The following is an 18,425-nucleotide window of genomic DNA, read 5'->3' as shown; positions in this document are numbered from 1 at the left end:
CTCATTGATATAAATAGTGCATATGCAGTGCATGGATCTGAAGACCCCTGCCCTTCTCCAGTTATCCATTGCAGAAGTGAGTCCTATCATCTTGTTCCTTTCATCACTAGTCACCCATTAACATTAGCTTCACAAGGAAAAGGACTATTTCTACATGAAGCCTGATCCTCTCCTGTCCATTGCTGGTTTCTGTATATCAGGGAGGCCTACAACCATGAGAGATCCAAATTCTGGCTCTGAATAGGCAACCCTGACCAAAAGGTTTGGACCGCCAAACATCCAAATTTTCATGTCTCCCACCTCTGTAAAAGAGACACTGGAAACTGGTCCAAACCTCCTGTTTGTTAGGCCCTGAACAGAACACAGTAAGAAAACACAATGGATTCTTCTTCACAGAGCCCCAGGCCAAGGTTTTCCATCACACTACAGCAATTTTTTTTTAAAAGGCAGTCCAACCCCTAGAGAAAGTTCCCTTCCAGAAAAAAGAACAGGAGTTCTTTGTGGCACCTTAGAGACTAACAAATTTATTTGAGCATAAGCTTTCATGAGCTACAGCTCACTTCATCGGATGCATGTAGCTCACGAAAGCTTAAGCTCAAATAAATTGGTTAGTCTCTAAGGTGCCACAAGTACTCCTTTTCTTTTTGCGACTACAGACTAACACGGCTGCTACTCTGAAACCTTCCCTTCCAGAAATGCTCTAGTTCAAACAGGAATACTTTGGGGAAGGTCTCTGGCCTGTGCTATACAGGAGATGAGACTAGTTTATCACAGTCATCCCTTCTGGCCTTTGAAGCCATGAATCTGTTGAATCCATGAATCTGCCAGTTTGTTCTCTGTGTCCTGTCTTCACCCCAGGTCAGCATGTTTTATTCAAGTACATAAAGGTTGTTACTAAGAGGAGGGAGATAGCTTGTTCTCATTAACCACTGAGGATAGAACAAGCAGCAATGGACTTAAATTCCAGCAGGGGAGGTTTAGGTTGGACATTAGGAAAAACTTCCTAACTGGCCGGGTCGTTAAGCACTGGAACCAACTGCCTAGGGAGCTTGTGGAATCTCCTTCACTGGAAATTTTTAAGAGTATGTTAGACCTGTTAGGGATGGTCTAGATAATACTTAGTCCTGCCCTGAGTGCTGGGGACTGGACTAGATGACCTCTCAAGGTCCTTTCCTGTCCTATGATTCTATGCTTCTTGTTAATAGACACGGGCACTGTGGGTTTCCTTTCCAGGCACTGGCTTGGATTGATGTTTTGTCAGCTCATACAAGGTTTCCCCGGAGTCCTGAAAGGCCAGTACCCCTCACCAAGGGGCCAAAACAAAACCCACATCCAGACACTGGGAGGGGTTGGGATCTGGATGTAGATCTAGTGGCTCAGACTTGTCTCTTTAAAGAATATATGAAATAGTTAAAGTTGAGCTCCAAATATTTGGCAGCGTTCAGGGGGTTTCTGGTAGATGGTTATTATTAAATCTGAACCAGGGCAACCCTGCATGACAAAGTCACACCCCTGTAGATTTAAAGGACTATTGCAAAGACCATTTCACTACTAGAAAAGGAGTACTTGTGGCACCCTAGAGACTAACTAGAGACTAGGTTATTTGAGCATAAGCTTTCGTGAGCTATAGCTCATTTCATCGGATGCACTACTGATAGTGTTTGCAGTTCAGTCATTGCTTCTGGAAGAAACTTGTTGCTAGGTCAGGTTATGCTAAATAAGCAAGAGGTCTGTATTGGCCTGAGTCTGTTTGCAATCCACCATTTCCATGCCACCCTTTCAAGCAGGGACATGTTTGCTACCTTGAACTTAAATCCAAAAAAGGGAACCGATATATCTGCAAACGCACAGATACTCAGGATGTGGCTGCTGTTTCCTATCACAAACACGTGACCTGAGTTGGTGGTTGTTTTTCCACACTGCAAAAGAAAGAAATCCAGCAAGCTTAGGTGATACTTTTGTGTCACTGAACGATACAATGATCTTCCTGACAAGCTGGATTCCTGTCCTAACTATGTTTCTGCTTCTCTTATGTAAGTGATCCAATGTATTTCCTTTTTATCTCTTTCCACAGGCTAAATATTTAAGCTCTGGGGTGGTGCTATACTGTTTATCTCTTGATCGTGCTGGTGCTGTTTATTTCTCAGCTGGATTATGTGCATGCTGGGTTTTAAAGTTTATTTCTCTGCAAAGTGAAGAGGGAATATTTATCGACGGGGTGGTGTTATTTCGCGGAGCTTTCTAGACAGAGTTTCATAGCTGGAGTGCAGCAGATATATGAGGGATCGGACATGACAAAACAAAAGGCACAGTTCAGTTACATACCTGCTTCTTTGCTGGTGAGAGAGCTGATGGCTGCAGAGCGTTCCCCTAGGGATTTCACTTACAGGGTAAATAAAAAGCAATAGTCTATGTGCATTCTGTGTGCAAGCCCCTTTCTAACCTCTCCATACACCTTGCTTAGCAGTTCACATGCTACTCTGGACATGCAGAACATAAAGTTTTCTGGGTGTTCTCAGAGCACCTGCCAGCATCTGGCACATTTGCTTTCACAACAGCCCTCCCATGAGATGGGTTAGGATTATCCAGCCCCATTTTACACATGGGGACACTGAGGCACATTGAGGGGACGTGTCAGGAAGAGCCCTACTAAGAAGGGGCAGAGCAGAGCCTGCAGCTCATGCAAAACATCCAGCCAATATGCAAATTAGCCTCATTTCTTTTGATTTATGGGATTGGGGAGTCATCTGCTGCTACTGGGGGACACGCCCCAGCCTTCCTTCTCAATGGGAGTAATCATAGGAAACTCATTAGCCTCATACAGCCTCAAAGAGTTACCCCAGTGCAGCTTGCAGCAGTCCCACATGTGCACACAGGTCATTCTAGTTCAACTGCACTGTGGATGCAACTGCACTGAGACTTGCTCCATTGCAGTGGCACCATACAGAGCTGTAAATCCTTTGGCGGAGAGGCAAGGGGCGTTAACAGGGTGTGTGTGTTTTACTCGTACTGCTGTAGCCAATGCCACATCTCTCCACTGCAGATAAAGCTAGGGAGGGGCCCAGATTCCTGTCTCTGGGTGGGTGTTAACATATGGCCCATAGTGATGAAGAAGGAAGGACTCAGTTTGCCTGGACCTCAACAGTGCCTGACTCATGAACCAACCCATTAGTCTAACTGTTGTATTCTTGGTGTGCAAATGCCATAGTACCTAGCCCAAATATTTTCCTTTTTCTAATAGCTCAGGAATGATTTCCATCCTCCCTGGATTTCTCTCTCCCCTTCATGTCCATGGGTAGTCTATATTTGTCTCCAGAGTTGTCTGCCCACTCAAGGTTTGCTATCTGCCTTTCCCCCCACTCCACCTCTCAATATTCCAGGACTCTGCCTCTCTCTCCCTCTACCCACTTGCTTTCCCCAGCACTAACAGCACTGACCACATGCCAGTGGTGGCTACTGAGATGCCACAAGGCCATTTGTTGATTGCTGGAATGCTGTGAAGAATGGGAGGGAGGGAGAGATCTGAAAAAGTAAAGAGGGAAAAGGTCTCAAGGGACTAGAAGATGAAAAGAGGCTGGAGAAAGTGCTGATCGCCATGAGAGGTGAGGCATCGTATTGATACAATTCACAGCCAGGTGATGACATGGGAACATTTGACATGGTTTATTTTTCACGTTATTGTTCAGCAGTGAGATGTGAGGGGTGAGCAATTGATGTTTCCTCCACACCAGTCCGCACATCACAGTGCACCACAGAGCCCTGGTTTTCTCTGCACCTTGGCCCATGGACACACGTACACAGTGAAATTCGCCAGCAGAGTTGTACACAAGGGTCCATTTCACATTGCAGCAGTTCACAGTGTGGGTCATTTAGTTATGATTCTATTCTCTGTATTCTGCCCCTTTATATTTAAGGTCTGCTGGGGTGGGGAGAGCATTCACAGTGGAGGTCCTTTCAGACTGAGAGATGCTCTGGTGCTGCTCATGGAGACATTGCATTTGTTCTTTGTTTGTTTGTTGTTTTCTTTAATCTAAAATGCAATCCACCTAGACTGGAAATGCAGGTCTCACTCTTTGTGCTCATGACACAGTCAAACCTTTTCCTTTTCTTTGAAACTGGGTGGATTCACACGAATGTCAGGCTGGATTTCAGGTTCAAACAAGAACTCAGAGCAACACTCAGTTAAAGCTGCTGAGTTAAACCCTCATAAGACAGATTGTGAGCTCTTTGGGACAGGGACTATCTTCCTGTTCTGTGTTTGTTCTGTGTTTTCCAAACACAAGGGAATCCTGATCCATGACAGGGGCTTCTGGGTACCACCACAATACAAATATATTTGCATTATTGTGCAAATTGCATATTGCACGTGAGTTTGGTAGTGAAGGGAACAGGACGAAGGACCATCAGTTGGCCCAGGTTTGCTTGAAAATGGTCCAGTGGTCGCTCAAAACCAGAGATAGTTCTGTAAAGTTGCAAAGTTATGATCAAGATCTAACTATTTCCAAAATTATGGGGGATTCAGATCTGGGAATTATGTTTGGCACATTATAGAGATGGCGGCCAGTCGTAAAGCTGGATCTGGACTTCTCCAGAATTTGGGGGGTATTCAAAGCTATTCCCTTCCTTTCTGCTGAGAAGTTGCAAACATTTCAACAAACCAAGCTGATTTTGTGGGTTGCAACAAACATGCGAGCAATGCATGGTTTCAGGTGTGGTCTCCATGACACAGCTCTTGTCACGTGGAAGAAAACAACCCGATTGTTTTACATATAAGTGAAGTTAAATTCAGAAGCAAATGGTATTTAAACTGCACCCACTAGCTATTATTAAATCAAATCCATATTGAAGCGTATGAATTGAAAGCATCATCCCAATTCCTATGGGCTTCCAGAGGCCTCTGTCCTTCCCTTTTTAAAAAGAAACTAATAATTAAATCTCTATGTATTAAACTGACCTACATGAAATAGTCCATGTAAAATATGATTCCTGCCATAAAACACATAATCCACCACCAGTTTAATTCCATTAGAAAGCAGTCATGAAGGTCTCTGTATTATGATCATTAGGATAATAAAAGTAATACAATATTACTTTTATTATGTTTGAATTTAAAACATTCTTCATATGAGCAGAAAGAATAATTAAGGGGATGGGTAGAAGGAAGGCTTTTTTTACATTTATAATGAAAGAAGTTCACATGCTGAAGCAAAGTGAATTAAGTTAGTTCTTTGGTTTCTAAATTAAAACCTAAGTGTTCCACACCCTTTCCTCCCTTAGAGCCTTTCAACATCATTTTAATTTCCTCTTTTGTAACCAGGACACTGGTCATGCAGTGTTGTCCACTCTTGCGGGTTTATCATAGCTGTTTTTCATGAAGCCTCAGCTCCTGGAGTCATGTGACTACAATAGGAAAACAAATCATTTTTTAAAAGTAAGTTTACAGCCCTCCTGATTGCAGAGTTAAGTTTTAAAATGTGAACACTGAGGGCTCAAAAAGCATCTGGACATTTATATGGCTTAAAATCTCATGATTTTTCAAGCCAATCTCAAGATTTTTTGAAGCCTTAATATGCAGGCTAGATTTGTTCCAACATAAATCCATTGTCAATCACTGAGATTAATCCAGGCCTCCAGGTCTGGAGCCCTTTCTCTGTTATTAGCATCTTGGTAAAGGAGACAAGAGCTTGCACCCTTCACGAAACACACCGAGGAGGAATGATTCCTTACGTGAACTTTTTAAAATCTGCATAAAAATCCCATCTCGGTGTCTGTGTGCCTAATGCCATCAGGTGCCACTGCTGTCATTCTGAGCAGAGCTAGTCGGAAATGTTCTAGCAAAAATGGCCTTTTTTCCTAAACCAAAGTTTTTGCTGAAAATTTTCATTTCATTAGAGATTTTCAATGAAAGACCAAAATCTGGAGGGGCAGGGGAAATTGTTAACATTTTTTTAGTGGGAAATGTTAATTCCTGCCCCCCCCCCAGCTTGAAATTGTCCATGAAAAACAGTATTTTCTGTTTTGCAGAAGCTGATAGCTCAGAATGTAGGCCGCACACGGCTTTGTGGGAAAGGATGGAGCTTGGCAAGTGGCCCTATGATGAAGTGGGAGGTTGGGGCTGAGGGTTCTGGAAAGTTCCCTCTCACACCATCACATTTTCCCTTGTGAGACAACATCCCCGAGGAGACCCCCTCTGTCAGCAATCTCATGCTGAAGGCTGGACTCGTGGTTTAGGCAGGACCGGAGCAGATGTTTTTACTGGGGAGGTTTGCCATGGGTGGATCTGCCTTTCCCAAGATGTTTTAATAGAGTCATCAGATTTGGAATCTCTCGCTTGTTTCCAGTGGGAATGATGACATTTCAGACTTGTCTCCCATGCGTGCAGCCTACAGACTTGTAGAATGGAAAGGCTGATGCCAGTTCCTCAGGAATGTCCCCATTAAATATCATTCTGATGATGCATCTCTGCTTTACAAGGACTTAGATCCATTTATAAGCCCTATGTACAGCTATTAATTGATCATATGTTGTATCCTAGCATGATGCCTTCCAGCTCTATTTATCAGGTAAGTACAGTCACTAGCAGGATACAATACATTCTCCTATATATCACTTTTATTTCAGATTTCTGGAGTGCAAAGGTCTCTGCCTCTGGAACATCCGAGGAGGAGGAAATAGGTGAGTCCATCTCAGACTGTTACCTTCTGTACAGGGGTAGGAGCCAGGAACTAAGAAAGTGCAGTCACAGCAACAGCTGTATTTAAAGGATTTTAGACTTTGTATTTTCATGAGATCATGAAACGGGAATGCAGACCGGAACCCCAAAGGCTCGGAGCAGGGGCAATATACGGTCTGCGAACCTGCTTTTTTAACAGAGTAGAGCCATCACATGCTTCGTAAGTCATATCTAAAAACGCTGCTCTCTCTCTTCTGCAAAAATTCGAACAGCAGAGTTGTTGAGTTGGGGGCTCATGGCTCCAAGCCTTCCTGACTTTTACAAAGCCACTTACTAGTATCCCAGGAAGTATTATTATAATTAAAACTGAAATACAATTGCGAATATAAAGACATTACGCATAGCAATGCCGTAGCCTGGCTTTTAAAATTACTATTAATATTAACATAGCAATCAGTGTGGTACCCCATTATGTTATGTGCTGTACAAAATACACAGTTACAGATAGTCCCTGCCCCAAAGACCTTACAATCCAAATAGACAAGGTCACATGGGATGCCAATGGCAGAATCAGGAACAGCACCCTTGTCTCCTGAAATACAAGCCATCAGCCTCGTCTCTAGCCCACACAGGTTCTCCTACTGACCCCATGTCTTACTGAAGGTTGTTCATTTACTCACTGATTCACAAAGTTCAGAAACCTGCCATGGGTCCCCCAGTCACCAGTTCCAATGAGCACAGTTCTACTGTGGGAGATGTGAATTAGCACTGCAGGTGTGCGGCTGAGGAGGGTCACTAGCTAGCCCCACACATTCAACTTATTCTAAAGTGGGACAACTAATGTGGCCGCCATTTGCCAAGAATAAGGCTCAGGTTAATTTTGGAATCTTTGTCCTATATCCCCACCCCCCAAAACACCAAATATTTTATTATTTAATAATGTGTATTCAGTGATTTATTTTCATTTCTCTTTGCAGACCCCAAGTATGTTATCATAGGAGTTACCCTGGGAGCCTTCCTAGCAATTGGGTTTTTAGCACTAAAGATCTGCATGATCAAAAGGCAATTGACTGACAGTGACTTTGTAGGTAAGAGAAACATACTCTTGCTTTCTGACTTTTGACAGAAATTCTTCTCACCCATCAACAGAACAAATCTAAACTCCATTACTCTGCTCCCTTGGTCAGAGTAGATCTGTGTGTAGTAAGAGCAGAGTATCTGCTGGGTGGAGCTGCAAAGGGAATTGTGTTTGAAAAGGGGTGCAAATTTCAGATTTGAAATCCCTGGCATCCATAGATCCCCATGTTTGAATCCTGACATGGTCAACTCAGCTTTCCAAAGGAAATAAATTGCATTCTATACTGTGTAAGCATCTTTTGGAGGAGACCTTTTTTAAAAAGGGTCCTATCTACTCTGCATGTACGTTAAAGATCCCGTGGCACGTTAGCTCTGAGTAGGTGCCTGCACAAGCATCCTGACCAGAATTTCCACTTCCCCCACTGTACTGGTTCCAGCCTTCCTCCTCAGAGGGTACTGTCTGATTCCTGTAACTTCCATCAAGGTATATGCCTGGCAAAACTCTCACTGGCGTCTAAAGAGAGCAGGAACAGGAGCTTGGCTTGTAAGATGCTGTTGGGTTCTCTGGGATGCCAGTTGCTGCAGGAATGTATGCTTTTACTGGCTGCAGTATTTAGGGCAGAGAAAAGCTCAGTGGTCTCACTTCATAGCTCTTGGAACCCACACCTCCTTTGGTTTCAGACCACATGACTTCACAGGCCACATAGAGTGTTGAGTTCAAACCCGCAATTTAAAGTGAAACTGAGCTGAAACTGCCTCCTTTCATGTGAATATATAGCAGTTTAAAAGAGAGCATAATTTGCCCCACTCACTTCCCTGTGGGGAGATTTTGACCCTTTGACTTCCCTGAGTGCAGACTTTGGCTCATTGGCATACATCCTCTGCACAGAGAACCTCTCAACCAAGATTCCAAAATGCTTTATGAACTAAAACACAGAGTAAAGAAAGGGATAATTTCTCCCACCATGGAAATGCAATCAGCTCTGGTGCAGGACATGATAACAGCACATAGCAACACTCCACAGCAGTTGAGAGCAAGGAATAAAGAGGAATACCAAACCCTGCTGCAACTATAATGAGAGATGAGGCCGCAAAAAATACTTACCCAGATTGAAATTTTTCCAGAACACCAGTTTTAACAGCCCCACTCTTGCAAAAAGACCCATGGGATTTTTAAGAAGTACAAGATCTCAGGAGCTCAGTTGTACTTGTCAGCACCTCCAATAGCCAGAGCATGGGTTAGAGGGGGACATATTGCCTGCCGAATCACCAGCAACCCTTCATCCAGTATCCTCGGTTTTTCTTGGAGGTCTTGTGTCCCAAGCACTGCAGAGCTGGGCCTCAACCAGTACCCCAGATCCAGACACCCCAGTGCTGAGGGAATCCTTGGAAAAAACCTTCTCAGCCTCATAGCCTGAAAACTTGTGTTGTCTTGAATGACAAAATACTGATTTTTAATACCTTTCTCAAGCCACCTTCTATTAAAAAAAAAAGGCATCTTGAATTGCATTATAGTACAAAATGGAGTCATGATGCAATTTCATGTAACATGACCATGGAAAACAGATAAAAGAAAGCCCCCCCCACTTGAGGGAAATGTAATTATTGTGGGACCTAGGACCCAAGCAGGTATTGTCTTTAACAACATTTCTGTGATGAATTCCACTTGGACATTTACATGCCCAATAGCAGGTGAAGCACAATTTATCAGTCATGCAGGGAACTGATGCTAATCTAGCCGCTGTTTAGATGAAGGGAAATTTTAAGCACGTAGCCAGATTGTGCCATGAAAACCATGCCACGTATTAAAGAGGAAAATATTGTGAAAGACATTGGAATGTTCACAGAGAGAAAGAATGAGAGCATGGCTAGGTATTTGCTTTGTCATCCGTATTCTGCATTTTAAAACATTTGCTTCTGTGGTTGGAACATTGTGGTAATCTTCATGCAATCAACAGAAGTAAAGGCTTTGCCAACATGGTAACCACCTAAGCCTGTTAGGTCAATAGCACTGCAGGACAAGTAGCTCCAACACCAGCCCCACCACCTAGCTCAGTAGTGGGGATGGCTTAATGCAAGTGGTTTTCAACCTTTATCATTTGCGGACCCCTAAAACATTTCGAATGATGGTGCAGATCCTTTGGAAATCTTAGACACAGTCTGCAGACCCCCCTGCCCCCCTGACAGGTTGAAGACCACAGTTGTATGGTAATGACAACCTTTTGCAGACCCCTTAGACATAGTCTGCAGGACCCCCAGGGGTCCGTGGACCACAGGTTGAAAATCACTGGTTTAGTGGCCTCACCTTCAGTGTGGCAACAGACTGTCTGAAACCACAGGGTCAGATCCTGTTAGGGTTGCCTCACCCCTTTCTTCTAAGGTAGGTAATTTGATTCTATGCTGTTTTGTGTAAATGTGGGTATTTAAAGGAGAACTTAGGCATCCCACTTTATGCTGTATAGACACTGAAGATTAGCTGTTAAGAGGGGAGGCCTAAATTTCTCTTATTGCCACTATATAACAGGTCTAAAAAAATCATGTCCATTCCTCCTAATTCCCTCATCATCATTTATCTGTTCTCAGAATTGTTTTTCACTACATTTGGGGCTGATAAATGAACCAAAACCAGCTGTGGTATTAGCTACTGTGCAGTTTTGAAAAAGCTGAATATCAAATGTTCCAAATTAAAGGGTTCAGAAAGAATTTGGAATATTATAATATAATATATTACATTTTATATTGGGCTTGATCCTGCTATCCATTGTGAGACAACAGTCCCTTTAATGTCAATGAGTTTGCCTCTGTAAGATTTGGTAGATCTCCCTCCTTAGCTACACTACCTAGGTTCTCATGGCCCCATCACCATGGTATCCAAACAGGCCGATCAGCTTTGCATTTCTATCCCTGGTATCTCACCTAACCACTTTTTCTTACTGTTCTCTCTTCAGATTCAGACAACAGAGTGGATAAAAGGTAAGGGTCATTGCTGTCAGCAGTTTCTATGGTGCTTTGGCATGAGAAATGTAAAGTTCAAATTCCCCTCCCCCTACATGTATTACTGCTAACACTGACAATGCTTTAGATAGAAATATATAAAGGATACAAACCTGCATGTAAGTCACTAAGGGTGAGATTTCCAAAGGCATTTAGTAGAGTTGGGCAGAGAATGGAAATTCCATTTAGCTGAGAATTAAAAAATTTATTTTCAGTCCGATTAGGAACAAAATCCCAAAATTTCAAAATTCTGCCAATATATATATATATATATATAAAATCAGAATCTAAATGAATTTTTCCTATGATATTATAATATATAATATAACACAAAATACAAAAATTCAAACCAAACTTTTGAAAGGAAAAATTAAAATGTTTTGATTTGAAAATGTTGAAATGGGACCCCTCCTGCCTTTTTTTCTCCAAAACAAAATTTCAGGGAAATTGACACCATTTTGTGAATCATTTTTATTTTAATGGAACTTCATTCTACCACAGAACATTTTCTGACCAGCTCCATTTAGCCACCTAAAGATGCAGATAGATGCCCAGTGGGAATTACATAAGTGCCTGAGCAGGTTGGGGTGCCTGACTGCTATGGAAACAATTGAGAGAGACAAGGTAGGTGAGGTAATATCTTTTATTGGACCAACTTCTGTTGGTGGAATGGACAAGCTTTCGAGCTTCACAGAGCTCTTCCTCAGGTCTGAAGAAGGTAACCTGAATTTCACAGCAAAATACAAGGTGGGACAGCTTGCTAAGCAGAAGGGGTTCACACATGTTGGAGGAGAACACTTATAATGAAGTGAGCAATTAAGGGCTAGCAGGCAGCAGGATGTGTTACAAATTGTTGTAATGAACCATAAAACTCTGCTAAGTCCACAGTTTTGAGTGTCCTGCAGAGTTAGGAATTGAAGCTCCCAGGCTCATCTTGTGAAGATGTTGGGCAGGTTTCCTTTGAGGATGAGAACTGAGAGGTCAGCTATGGAGTGATTGCTTTGTGAGAAGTGATCACCCACAGGTGATAAGGGTGTTTTTGTCTTTTATATTTTTTTCTGTGAGAGTTCACTGGAGAGCATAGTGATTATCTGGTTTCATCCACATAGTTGTTATTAGGGCATTTAGTGCACTGGATGAGGTACATCAATGTTGTGATAGGCATGTGGAGGACCCATGGATCTTGAAAAAATTTTGTGGAGGGTGGTGATCATCACAGCAATGGAGATATGTCTCCAGGTTTTGCATCTTGTACTGTAAGGGTATGGTACTGCCTTGAGTTGGTGTGTCCTGGTCTATGGGGAGCTTGTGTTTGATGATGAACTTGGCAAGACTGGAAGGCCATAAGATGGGGTTCAGGAAAGATTTATTTCCAGATGTGGTCCCCATCAAGTATGGGAAGAAATTTTAATGATACCCACTATGGTTTCCAGTGTGTGTATGTGTGTGTGTGTGTGTGTGGACGGGGGGTAGGTGACAACTAGGATATGTGATCAGAGGAGATTTTATTTCCGCATTGAAGCAGATTCTCTTGAGATATTTTGATGACCTGTTTCATAATGTGATCTATTTCTCTAGTGGAATGTCCTTGTTTGGTGGAACCATTGTCAGAGGCAGGATAATAGTCGTGACGGACCCTTGGTCTGACCCAGCACGGCAGTTCCTATGTTCCTAAGAGTGAGTCACAGAACTAAAGGCCAGAAGGGACAACCAGATCTTCTAGTCTGACCTCCTGTCTATCACAAGCCACTAGCACCACTCAGCGTCCGTGCACCAAACCCAAAAACGGAATTGAGACCAAGGTATTAAAGCCCTCAGGAGACTACACTCTTTTGTGTGAGAACTTTTAGGCTGTAGAATAGGCTCTCAGGGCAAATTGTGGAAACTCCATTGCCTGGGACAATTAAAACTGGACTGGACAAAAACCCATGAAAACAGAAGAATTACTTCTCTGCTGTGCAGAGCCAGTTAAGGCTCCCTGATTCGATGTCAGCCCAGCCCCAGTATCTGCTAGAGCAACCTAGGAGTTGCTGTAACTTATGCCAGTGTAGAATCAGAAGAGTGGAGCTCCACTAGCCCCTAGACTGCCCCCTACTCTAGGGATGGATGGGTTGGCTGGCACCAGAGTTGGCTATGCTGGCTTTATGCCAGTAAGGTGTTGCCTTCCACAAAGGGTATTCTCTGCTGACCATTTACAGCTTGAATCCAGCCCACAACCATAACAATCCTGCAATGACTGGGGTATGCATGACCTGACTGTTGTTTTTTAGCGTTTAGCTGCTTCAGTGCAATGTTATGGACCCAGTCCTGGGAGGCATTGATCTCCTATTGCTTTGAACGGGAGTCAGCAGCACTCAGTACCTTGCCAGAGTGCTCAGCATCTAAACATTTTATTAAGGATTACCATGACTCAGCCTATCCACCCATATGCTGCACCCCACAGCAATTCAGTTATAAGCACTGGCCAAAATACCCACAACAGGATCAAGCCTGGGAGCTACCGTCCCATCACAGCATCCTCCAGAGGGGTAAGGAAAAGCTCTGACAAAGAGCCCCTAGAAAACCTGGCTGTTTTATACACAAGTGATGTCACTGCCAGTTACTGGACCTTAGCTAAAGCTAGGAGTTTTAGGGTTGAATCCTGCCCTCTGGTTTTGTTAAGACAAGATTCATGGCTGGGCCCCTTTCTTCTCAAGGTTTCCTTCTTATCTCATAGATTCATAGATATTTAGGTCAGAAGGGACCATTATGATCATCTAGTCTGACCTCCTGCACAACGCAGGGCACAGAATTTCACCCACCACTCCTACAAAAAAAACCTCACACCTATATCTGTGCTATTGAAGTCCTCAAATCGTAGTTTAAAGACTTCAAGGAGCAGAGAATTCTCCAGCAAGTGACCCATGCCCCATGCTACAGAGGAAGGCGAAAAACCTCCAGGGCCTCTTCCAATCTGCCCTGGAGGAAAATTCCTTCCTGACCCCAAATATGGCGATCAGCTAAACCCTGAGCATATGGGCAAGATTCGTCAGCCAGATACTACAGAAAATTCTTTCCTGGGTAACTCGGATCTCACCCCATCTAATAGCCCATCACAGGCCATTGGGCCTATTTACCATGAATATTTAATTACCAAAACCATGTTATCCCATCATACCATCTCCTCCATAAACTTATAGAGTTTAATCTTAAAGCCAGATAGATCTTTTGCCCCCACTGCTTCCCTCGGAAGGCTATTCCAAAACTTCACTCCTCTGATGGTTAAAAACCTTCGTCTAATTTCTAGTCTAAATTTCCTAGTGGCCAGTTTATATCCATTTGTTCTTGTGTCCACATTGGTACTGAGCTTAAATAATTCCTCTCCCTCTCTGGTATTTATCCCTCTGATATATTTATAGAGAGCAATCATATCTCCCCTCAATCTTCTTTTAGTTAGGCTAAACAAGCCAAGCTCCCTGAGTCTCCTTTCATAAGACAAGTTTTCCATTCCTTGGATCATCCTAGTAGCCCTTCTCTGTACCTGTTCCAATTTGAATTCATCCTTCTTAAACATGGGAGACCAGAACTGCACACAGTATTCCAGGTGAGGTCTCACCAGTGTCTTGTATAACAGTACTAAAACCTCCTTATCCCTACTGGAAATACCTCTCCTGATGCATCCCAAGACCGCATTAGCTTTTTTCACAGCCATATCACATTGGCGGCTCATAGTCATCCTATGATCAACCAATACTCCAAGGTCCTTTTCCTCCTCCGTTACTTCTAATTGATGCGTCCCTAGCTTATAACTAAAATTCTTGTTATTAATCCCTAAATGCATGACCTTACACTTCTCACTATTAAATTTCATCCTATTACTATTACTCCAGTTTACAAGGTCATCCAGATCCTCCTGTAGGGTATCCCTATCCTTCTCTAAATTGACAATACCTCCCAGCTTTGTATCATCCGCAAACTTTATTAGCACACTCCCACTTTTTGTGCCAAGGTCAGTAATAAAAAGATTAAATAAGATTGGTCCCAAAACCGATCCTTGAGGAACTCCACTGGTAACCTCCCTCCAGCCTGACAGTTCACCTTTGAGTAGGACCCGTTGTAGTCTCCCCTTTAACCAATTCCTTATCCACCTTTCAATTTTCCTATTGATCCCCATCTTATCCAATTTAACTAATAATTCCCCATGTGGCACAGTATCAAATGCCTTACCAAAATCTAGGTAAATTAGATCCACTGCGTTTCCTTTGTCTAAAAAATCTGTTACTTTCTCAAAAAAGGAGATCAGGTTGGTTTGGCACGATCTACCTTTTGTAAAACCATGTTGTATTTTGTCCCATTTACCATTGACTTCAATGTCCTTAACTACCTTCTCGTCTCATTTTGCCATATTCCTTTCTAACTCCTAAACTATATATTTCTTCATAATAAACTAAACAAAACAATTATTTACTGCACCTGGGGCCCAATTAACCATATTTTCTTTATTTCTATTACCTCAACCCAAACCTTAAATCAGATAACACTGGTATTTCCAGGATCACTACAAGTTTAGCACAAACAATGCCTGTTTCTTGTGATCTCATTCTTTTTGGTCGCATGCTTTAAGCCTATCACTCATGTCAAGATCCAAACTCAACTGAAAACCATAGTTCATTCAGAGTTAACGTGCATCTGTGTTCCTTTAGCTGGATAGGAACAAGTGTAGCCAGCCTTTCCTATGCCACCGGAGATGGCAGCACACATGTCAGATATTCAGTGACATAGCCTGACCCCACCAGAATATGGGACAAAGCCTCTGAACTGATTGGGAGAATGTTTATGTTAATCACTTCTGGGCAAGTAGAGCTCAAAAAGTTAATCAAGTATCAGGGTTTTCTGAAATTTAATCAAATATTTTCTATACACACATATGCATGACAGATGCGGGAGTTTCTCCCTGCAGGCTGGAAGGCTGAGGCAGGTTCACTTACAAACCGAATGGGTGAGAGTCACACAGCTCAGCTTCTCATCCTGACTGTCCCTGAGTTCAAGGCTGTTGAGAGCTAGGCTTTTGTTTCCTCCCATTATGGAAGCAGGGTCTGGTCACAACATTTCCCAGCATTTTGGGATGGGGAGTTTCAGATCTGCGGTCGGTCACTAACCTAGCTTGCGTGTCCAGTTCCCTCAGCTGGAATTGAGGACAGTGACCCTGCTCCTTATAAAGTGCTCTGAGACCTACAGGTGAAAAGTGCCATATGAGAGTTAAATACTGTCACTGAGGCCCTGGCCTGGCTGTGAGACTGCAAACAAAGAGAGGGAAGTAGTTGTGATGCTGGTTTTGTCGTGACCATTGCCAACTGGATTGAGGCTACCAAACCAGTATCAGATGGTTGCTGCACCATACTAGTGACCTCTTTTCTCCTTATTCGAGTACATCCAAATAACATGAGAGCTCTTTCACTGGAGCTGGCAAGTGTGATTTACAGCTCAAGTGCAGCCATGGCAGTGTGAGTGGCAGGGGAGACTAGCTGCTCTGAACATGTGCCTAGTGTTTCACCTGGAACTGTGCTCAGGACAGCTGGTCCCTCCTGCTCCATGTCTATTTTTAGCATGCTAGCTCAATCACAGCCAGTACGGGTATGTCTCCTTGAGGTGGACATGACATCTTCCGGCTCCGGTGCCGACATACCCTAATATGAGAGGGGATGGGGAGGGAGCATATGGATCTATCTTCTGCGTATTATCCAGACCGCCTGCAGGGATCTTTAGTCGCCAGGAAACTGTCCAAAAGTGAGTTAATTTTTTCTGGAGTTTGCCCTTTGCACGACCCAGTGTGCAGGTATCTGCTGTAAGTCAAGGAAAGTCTCTAGGACCATGTTAATTCAGGTTTTAATGCCATCCCAGAAGCTTGAAACAATTGGGCACGTCCCAAACACATATGCAAGTGTAGCTCCTCCATCCCCACACCTCCAAAATAGATCTTTGGGGGCAGCTTTAATTTTGTAATTTTGTGACCAATACCCCAGAAAGAGGATATTTCTGTTGAATGAGACATAAAGAGAGGTCCAAGGTCATTTCTTTTTCTGATTGCTGTATTCCCCTATGGGGATAAGATATCTATTGCCAGTTCTTTGGTTTATTTTGGCCTCATTGCAACTATATGAACTCTTTGATGGGTTATTAGGCTTTCACACAGTATAGTTGCCAGTCTGGGGAAATAGTATAGCTCTCTGCAAAACTGGAGGAGTTCAGGCACTTCGGACAGCACAGGTGCTTCCCAGGCCAAATTCTGAGGTGACAGAACTGAATATGTTGCCATATTGCAGTACTTGGCATGTTGTATTGGGGTTGTAGAGAGGTCAGTGGTGTGATCCAGCCTTCAGTTATTAAGTGGGATATATATAGCATGCCACATTCCATCCAGTTTTCCACTTTATCTTCCCCCCCAATTTCTAGCAGGGGATTCCACCAGACTGGGAACTCTACACGAGAAGAAGGGTGGAATTTGGGGTGGCATGCAAAGTTGGCCCATCACTGATTGCCTGTATGGATGGCGGGGATTAGATCTTTATGGTATCTACAGTATCCAGAGCCTAAAATAGCTGTGTGATGTAAAAGGGAGGGCAGCTCCTTCTTGACGCTCACCTGTGTAGGCATTTTATTTGTGATAGCGTATGCCCATGGCATGGCCCTGCTTACAAAGGCATGATGGGGCAGCCTCAGATTTGGGAATATAATTGCCCTAGTTCAACTGGTAGCTGAAGTCTCTTCAAGGAAATGGGTGGGTGTTCCCCATTCTCCATACCAGTGGTCTCCAAAGTGGGGTGCGTGCACCACAGGGGGTGTGCAAGACGAGCCAGCGGCACGCCAGCGGCAGCTCTTCTACCTTTGGTTCTGCGGCGGCAGGAGGAGCGCGCCTGCGGCAGCTCTTCCACAGAGCAGCTCTTCCCTTGGTTTTTCTCCGGTGGCACGCCTGCGGCAGCTCTTCCATGTTTTTTCCTGCGGCGGCACGCCTGTGTCAATTTTTTTTTCCCCCTGGGGGGGCGCGATCAAAAAAGTTTGGAGACCACAGCTCCATACTTTAGTTTTAAGGAGATCACTGATTTTCTGAAAATAGGGTTGGGGTATTTGGTGTGGGAGACCCTTGAGAACATATATTAATCTGGGTAATGCGTCCATGTTACCATGTTTATTTCTCCTCAGAGGCTGAGGAGTATAGTTTCCCATTTACTCTGGTCACTGGTGACTTGTGTGATAATCAGGTCTAAACGGATTTGAGTTATTTGCTTTATATCTCTGAGGATTAGGATTTCTAGATATTTTAATGCCATCGGCTGCCATTGGAAACCTCACTGACTAAGCAAGGCCCTGTATGCCTATTTAGCTAATCTTAACACGGAGTTGATTGTATATCCATGGGTGGCAGGTGAAGCTTCCCCTGGGGGAGGTTAGCTGCCTGTCCCACCTCTTTGTCCCCAGCTCTGCCTGCACTCCACCCCCGCTCCACCCCTTCCCTGCTCGGCCCCTCTCCGACATCTCTTCCCATTTCCCTCCCCACCCCCTGCCTGCCTGCCGCTCACCTTCTTACTCCCCCGCCAGAACCCTGTGCCCGCTGCGAGACTCCCCACCCATAGCTCACCTCCTCACCCCCCTGCCTCCCCTGGCCTATTATACCCACCGCCCATCTGGAGAAGCCCCTGAACCT

The 18,425-nt window shown here is 43.8% G+C and overlaps 1 protein-coding gene across 5 annotated transcripts in view; it reads left to right on the top strand.

The window, feature by feature from the left end:
• Nucleotides 1–1,762: 1,762 nt before the first annotated feature.
• TMEM273 (transmembrane protein 273) overlaps nucleotides 1,763–18,425 on the top strand; it is a 36,178-nt gene continuing 19,515 nt past the window's right edge. The window contains exons 1-4 of one of the 5 annotated variants that reach the window (XM_075130730.1): nucleotides 1,763–2,033; nucleotides 6,622–6,675; nucleotides 7,651–7,761; nucleotides 10,699–10,723. In XM_075130730.1, the coding sequence (XP_074986831.1) occupies nucleotides 1,979–2,033; nucleotides 6,622–6,675; nucleotides 7,651–7,761; nucleotides 10,699–10,723 (245 nt within the window). In that variant the 5' untranslated portion in view covers nucleotides 1,763–1,978. The remainder of the gene's footprint in view (nucleotides 2,034–6,621; nucleotides 6,676–7,650; nucleotides 7,762–10,698; nucleotides 10,724–18,425) is intronic. The other 4 variants (XM_075130732.1, XM_048858695.2, XM_075130731.1 and 1 more) reach the window with 4 other exon arrangements.

The sequence above is a fragment of the Caretta caretta genome, chromosome 7 (assembly GCF_965140235.1).
Source record: "Caretta caretta isolate rCarCar2 chromosome 7, rCarCar1.hap1, whole genome shotgun sequence".
In the NCBI taxonomy this organism is placed as follows: domain Eukaryota; kingdom Metazoa; phylum Chordata; order Testudines; family Cheloniidae; genus Caretta; species Caretta caretta.
This window is presented reverse-complemented; position numbering and strand designations above follow the sequence as displayed.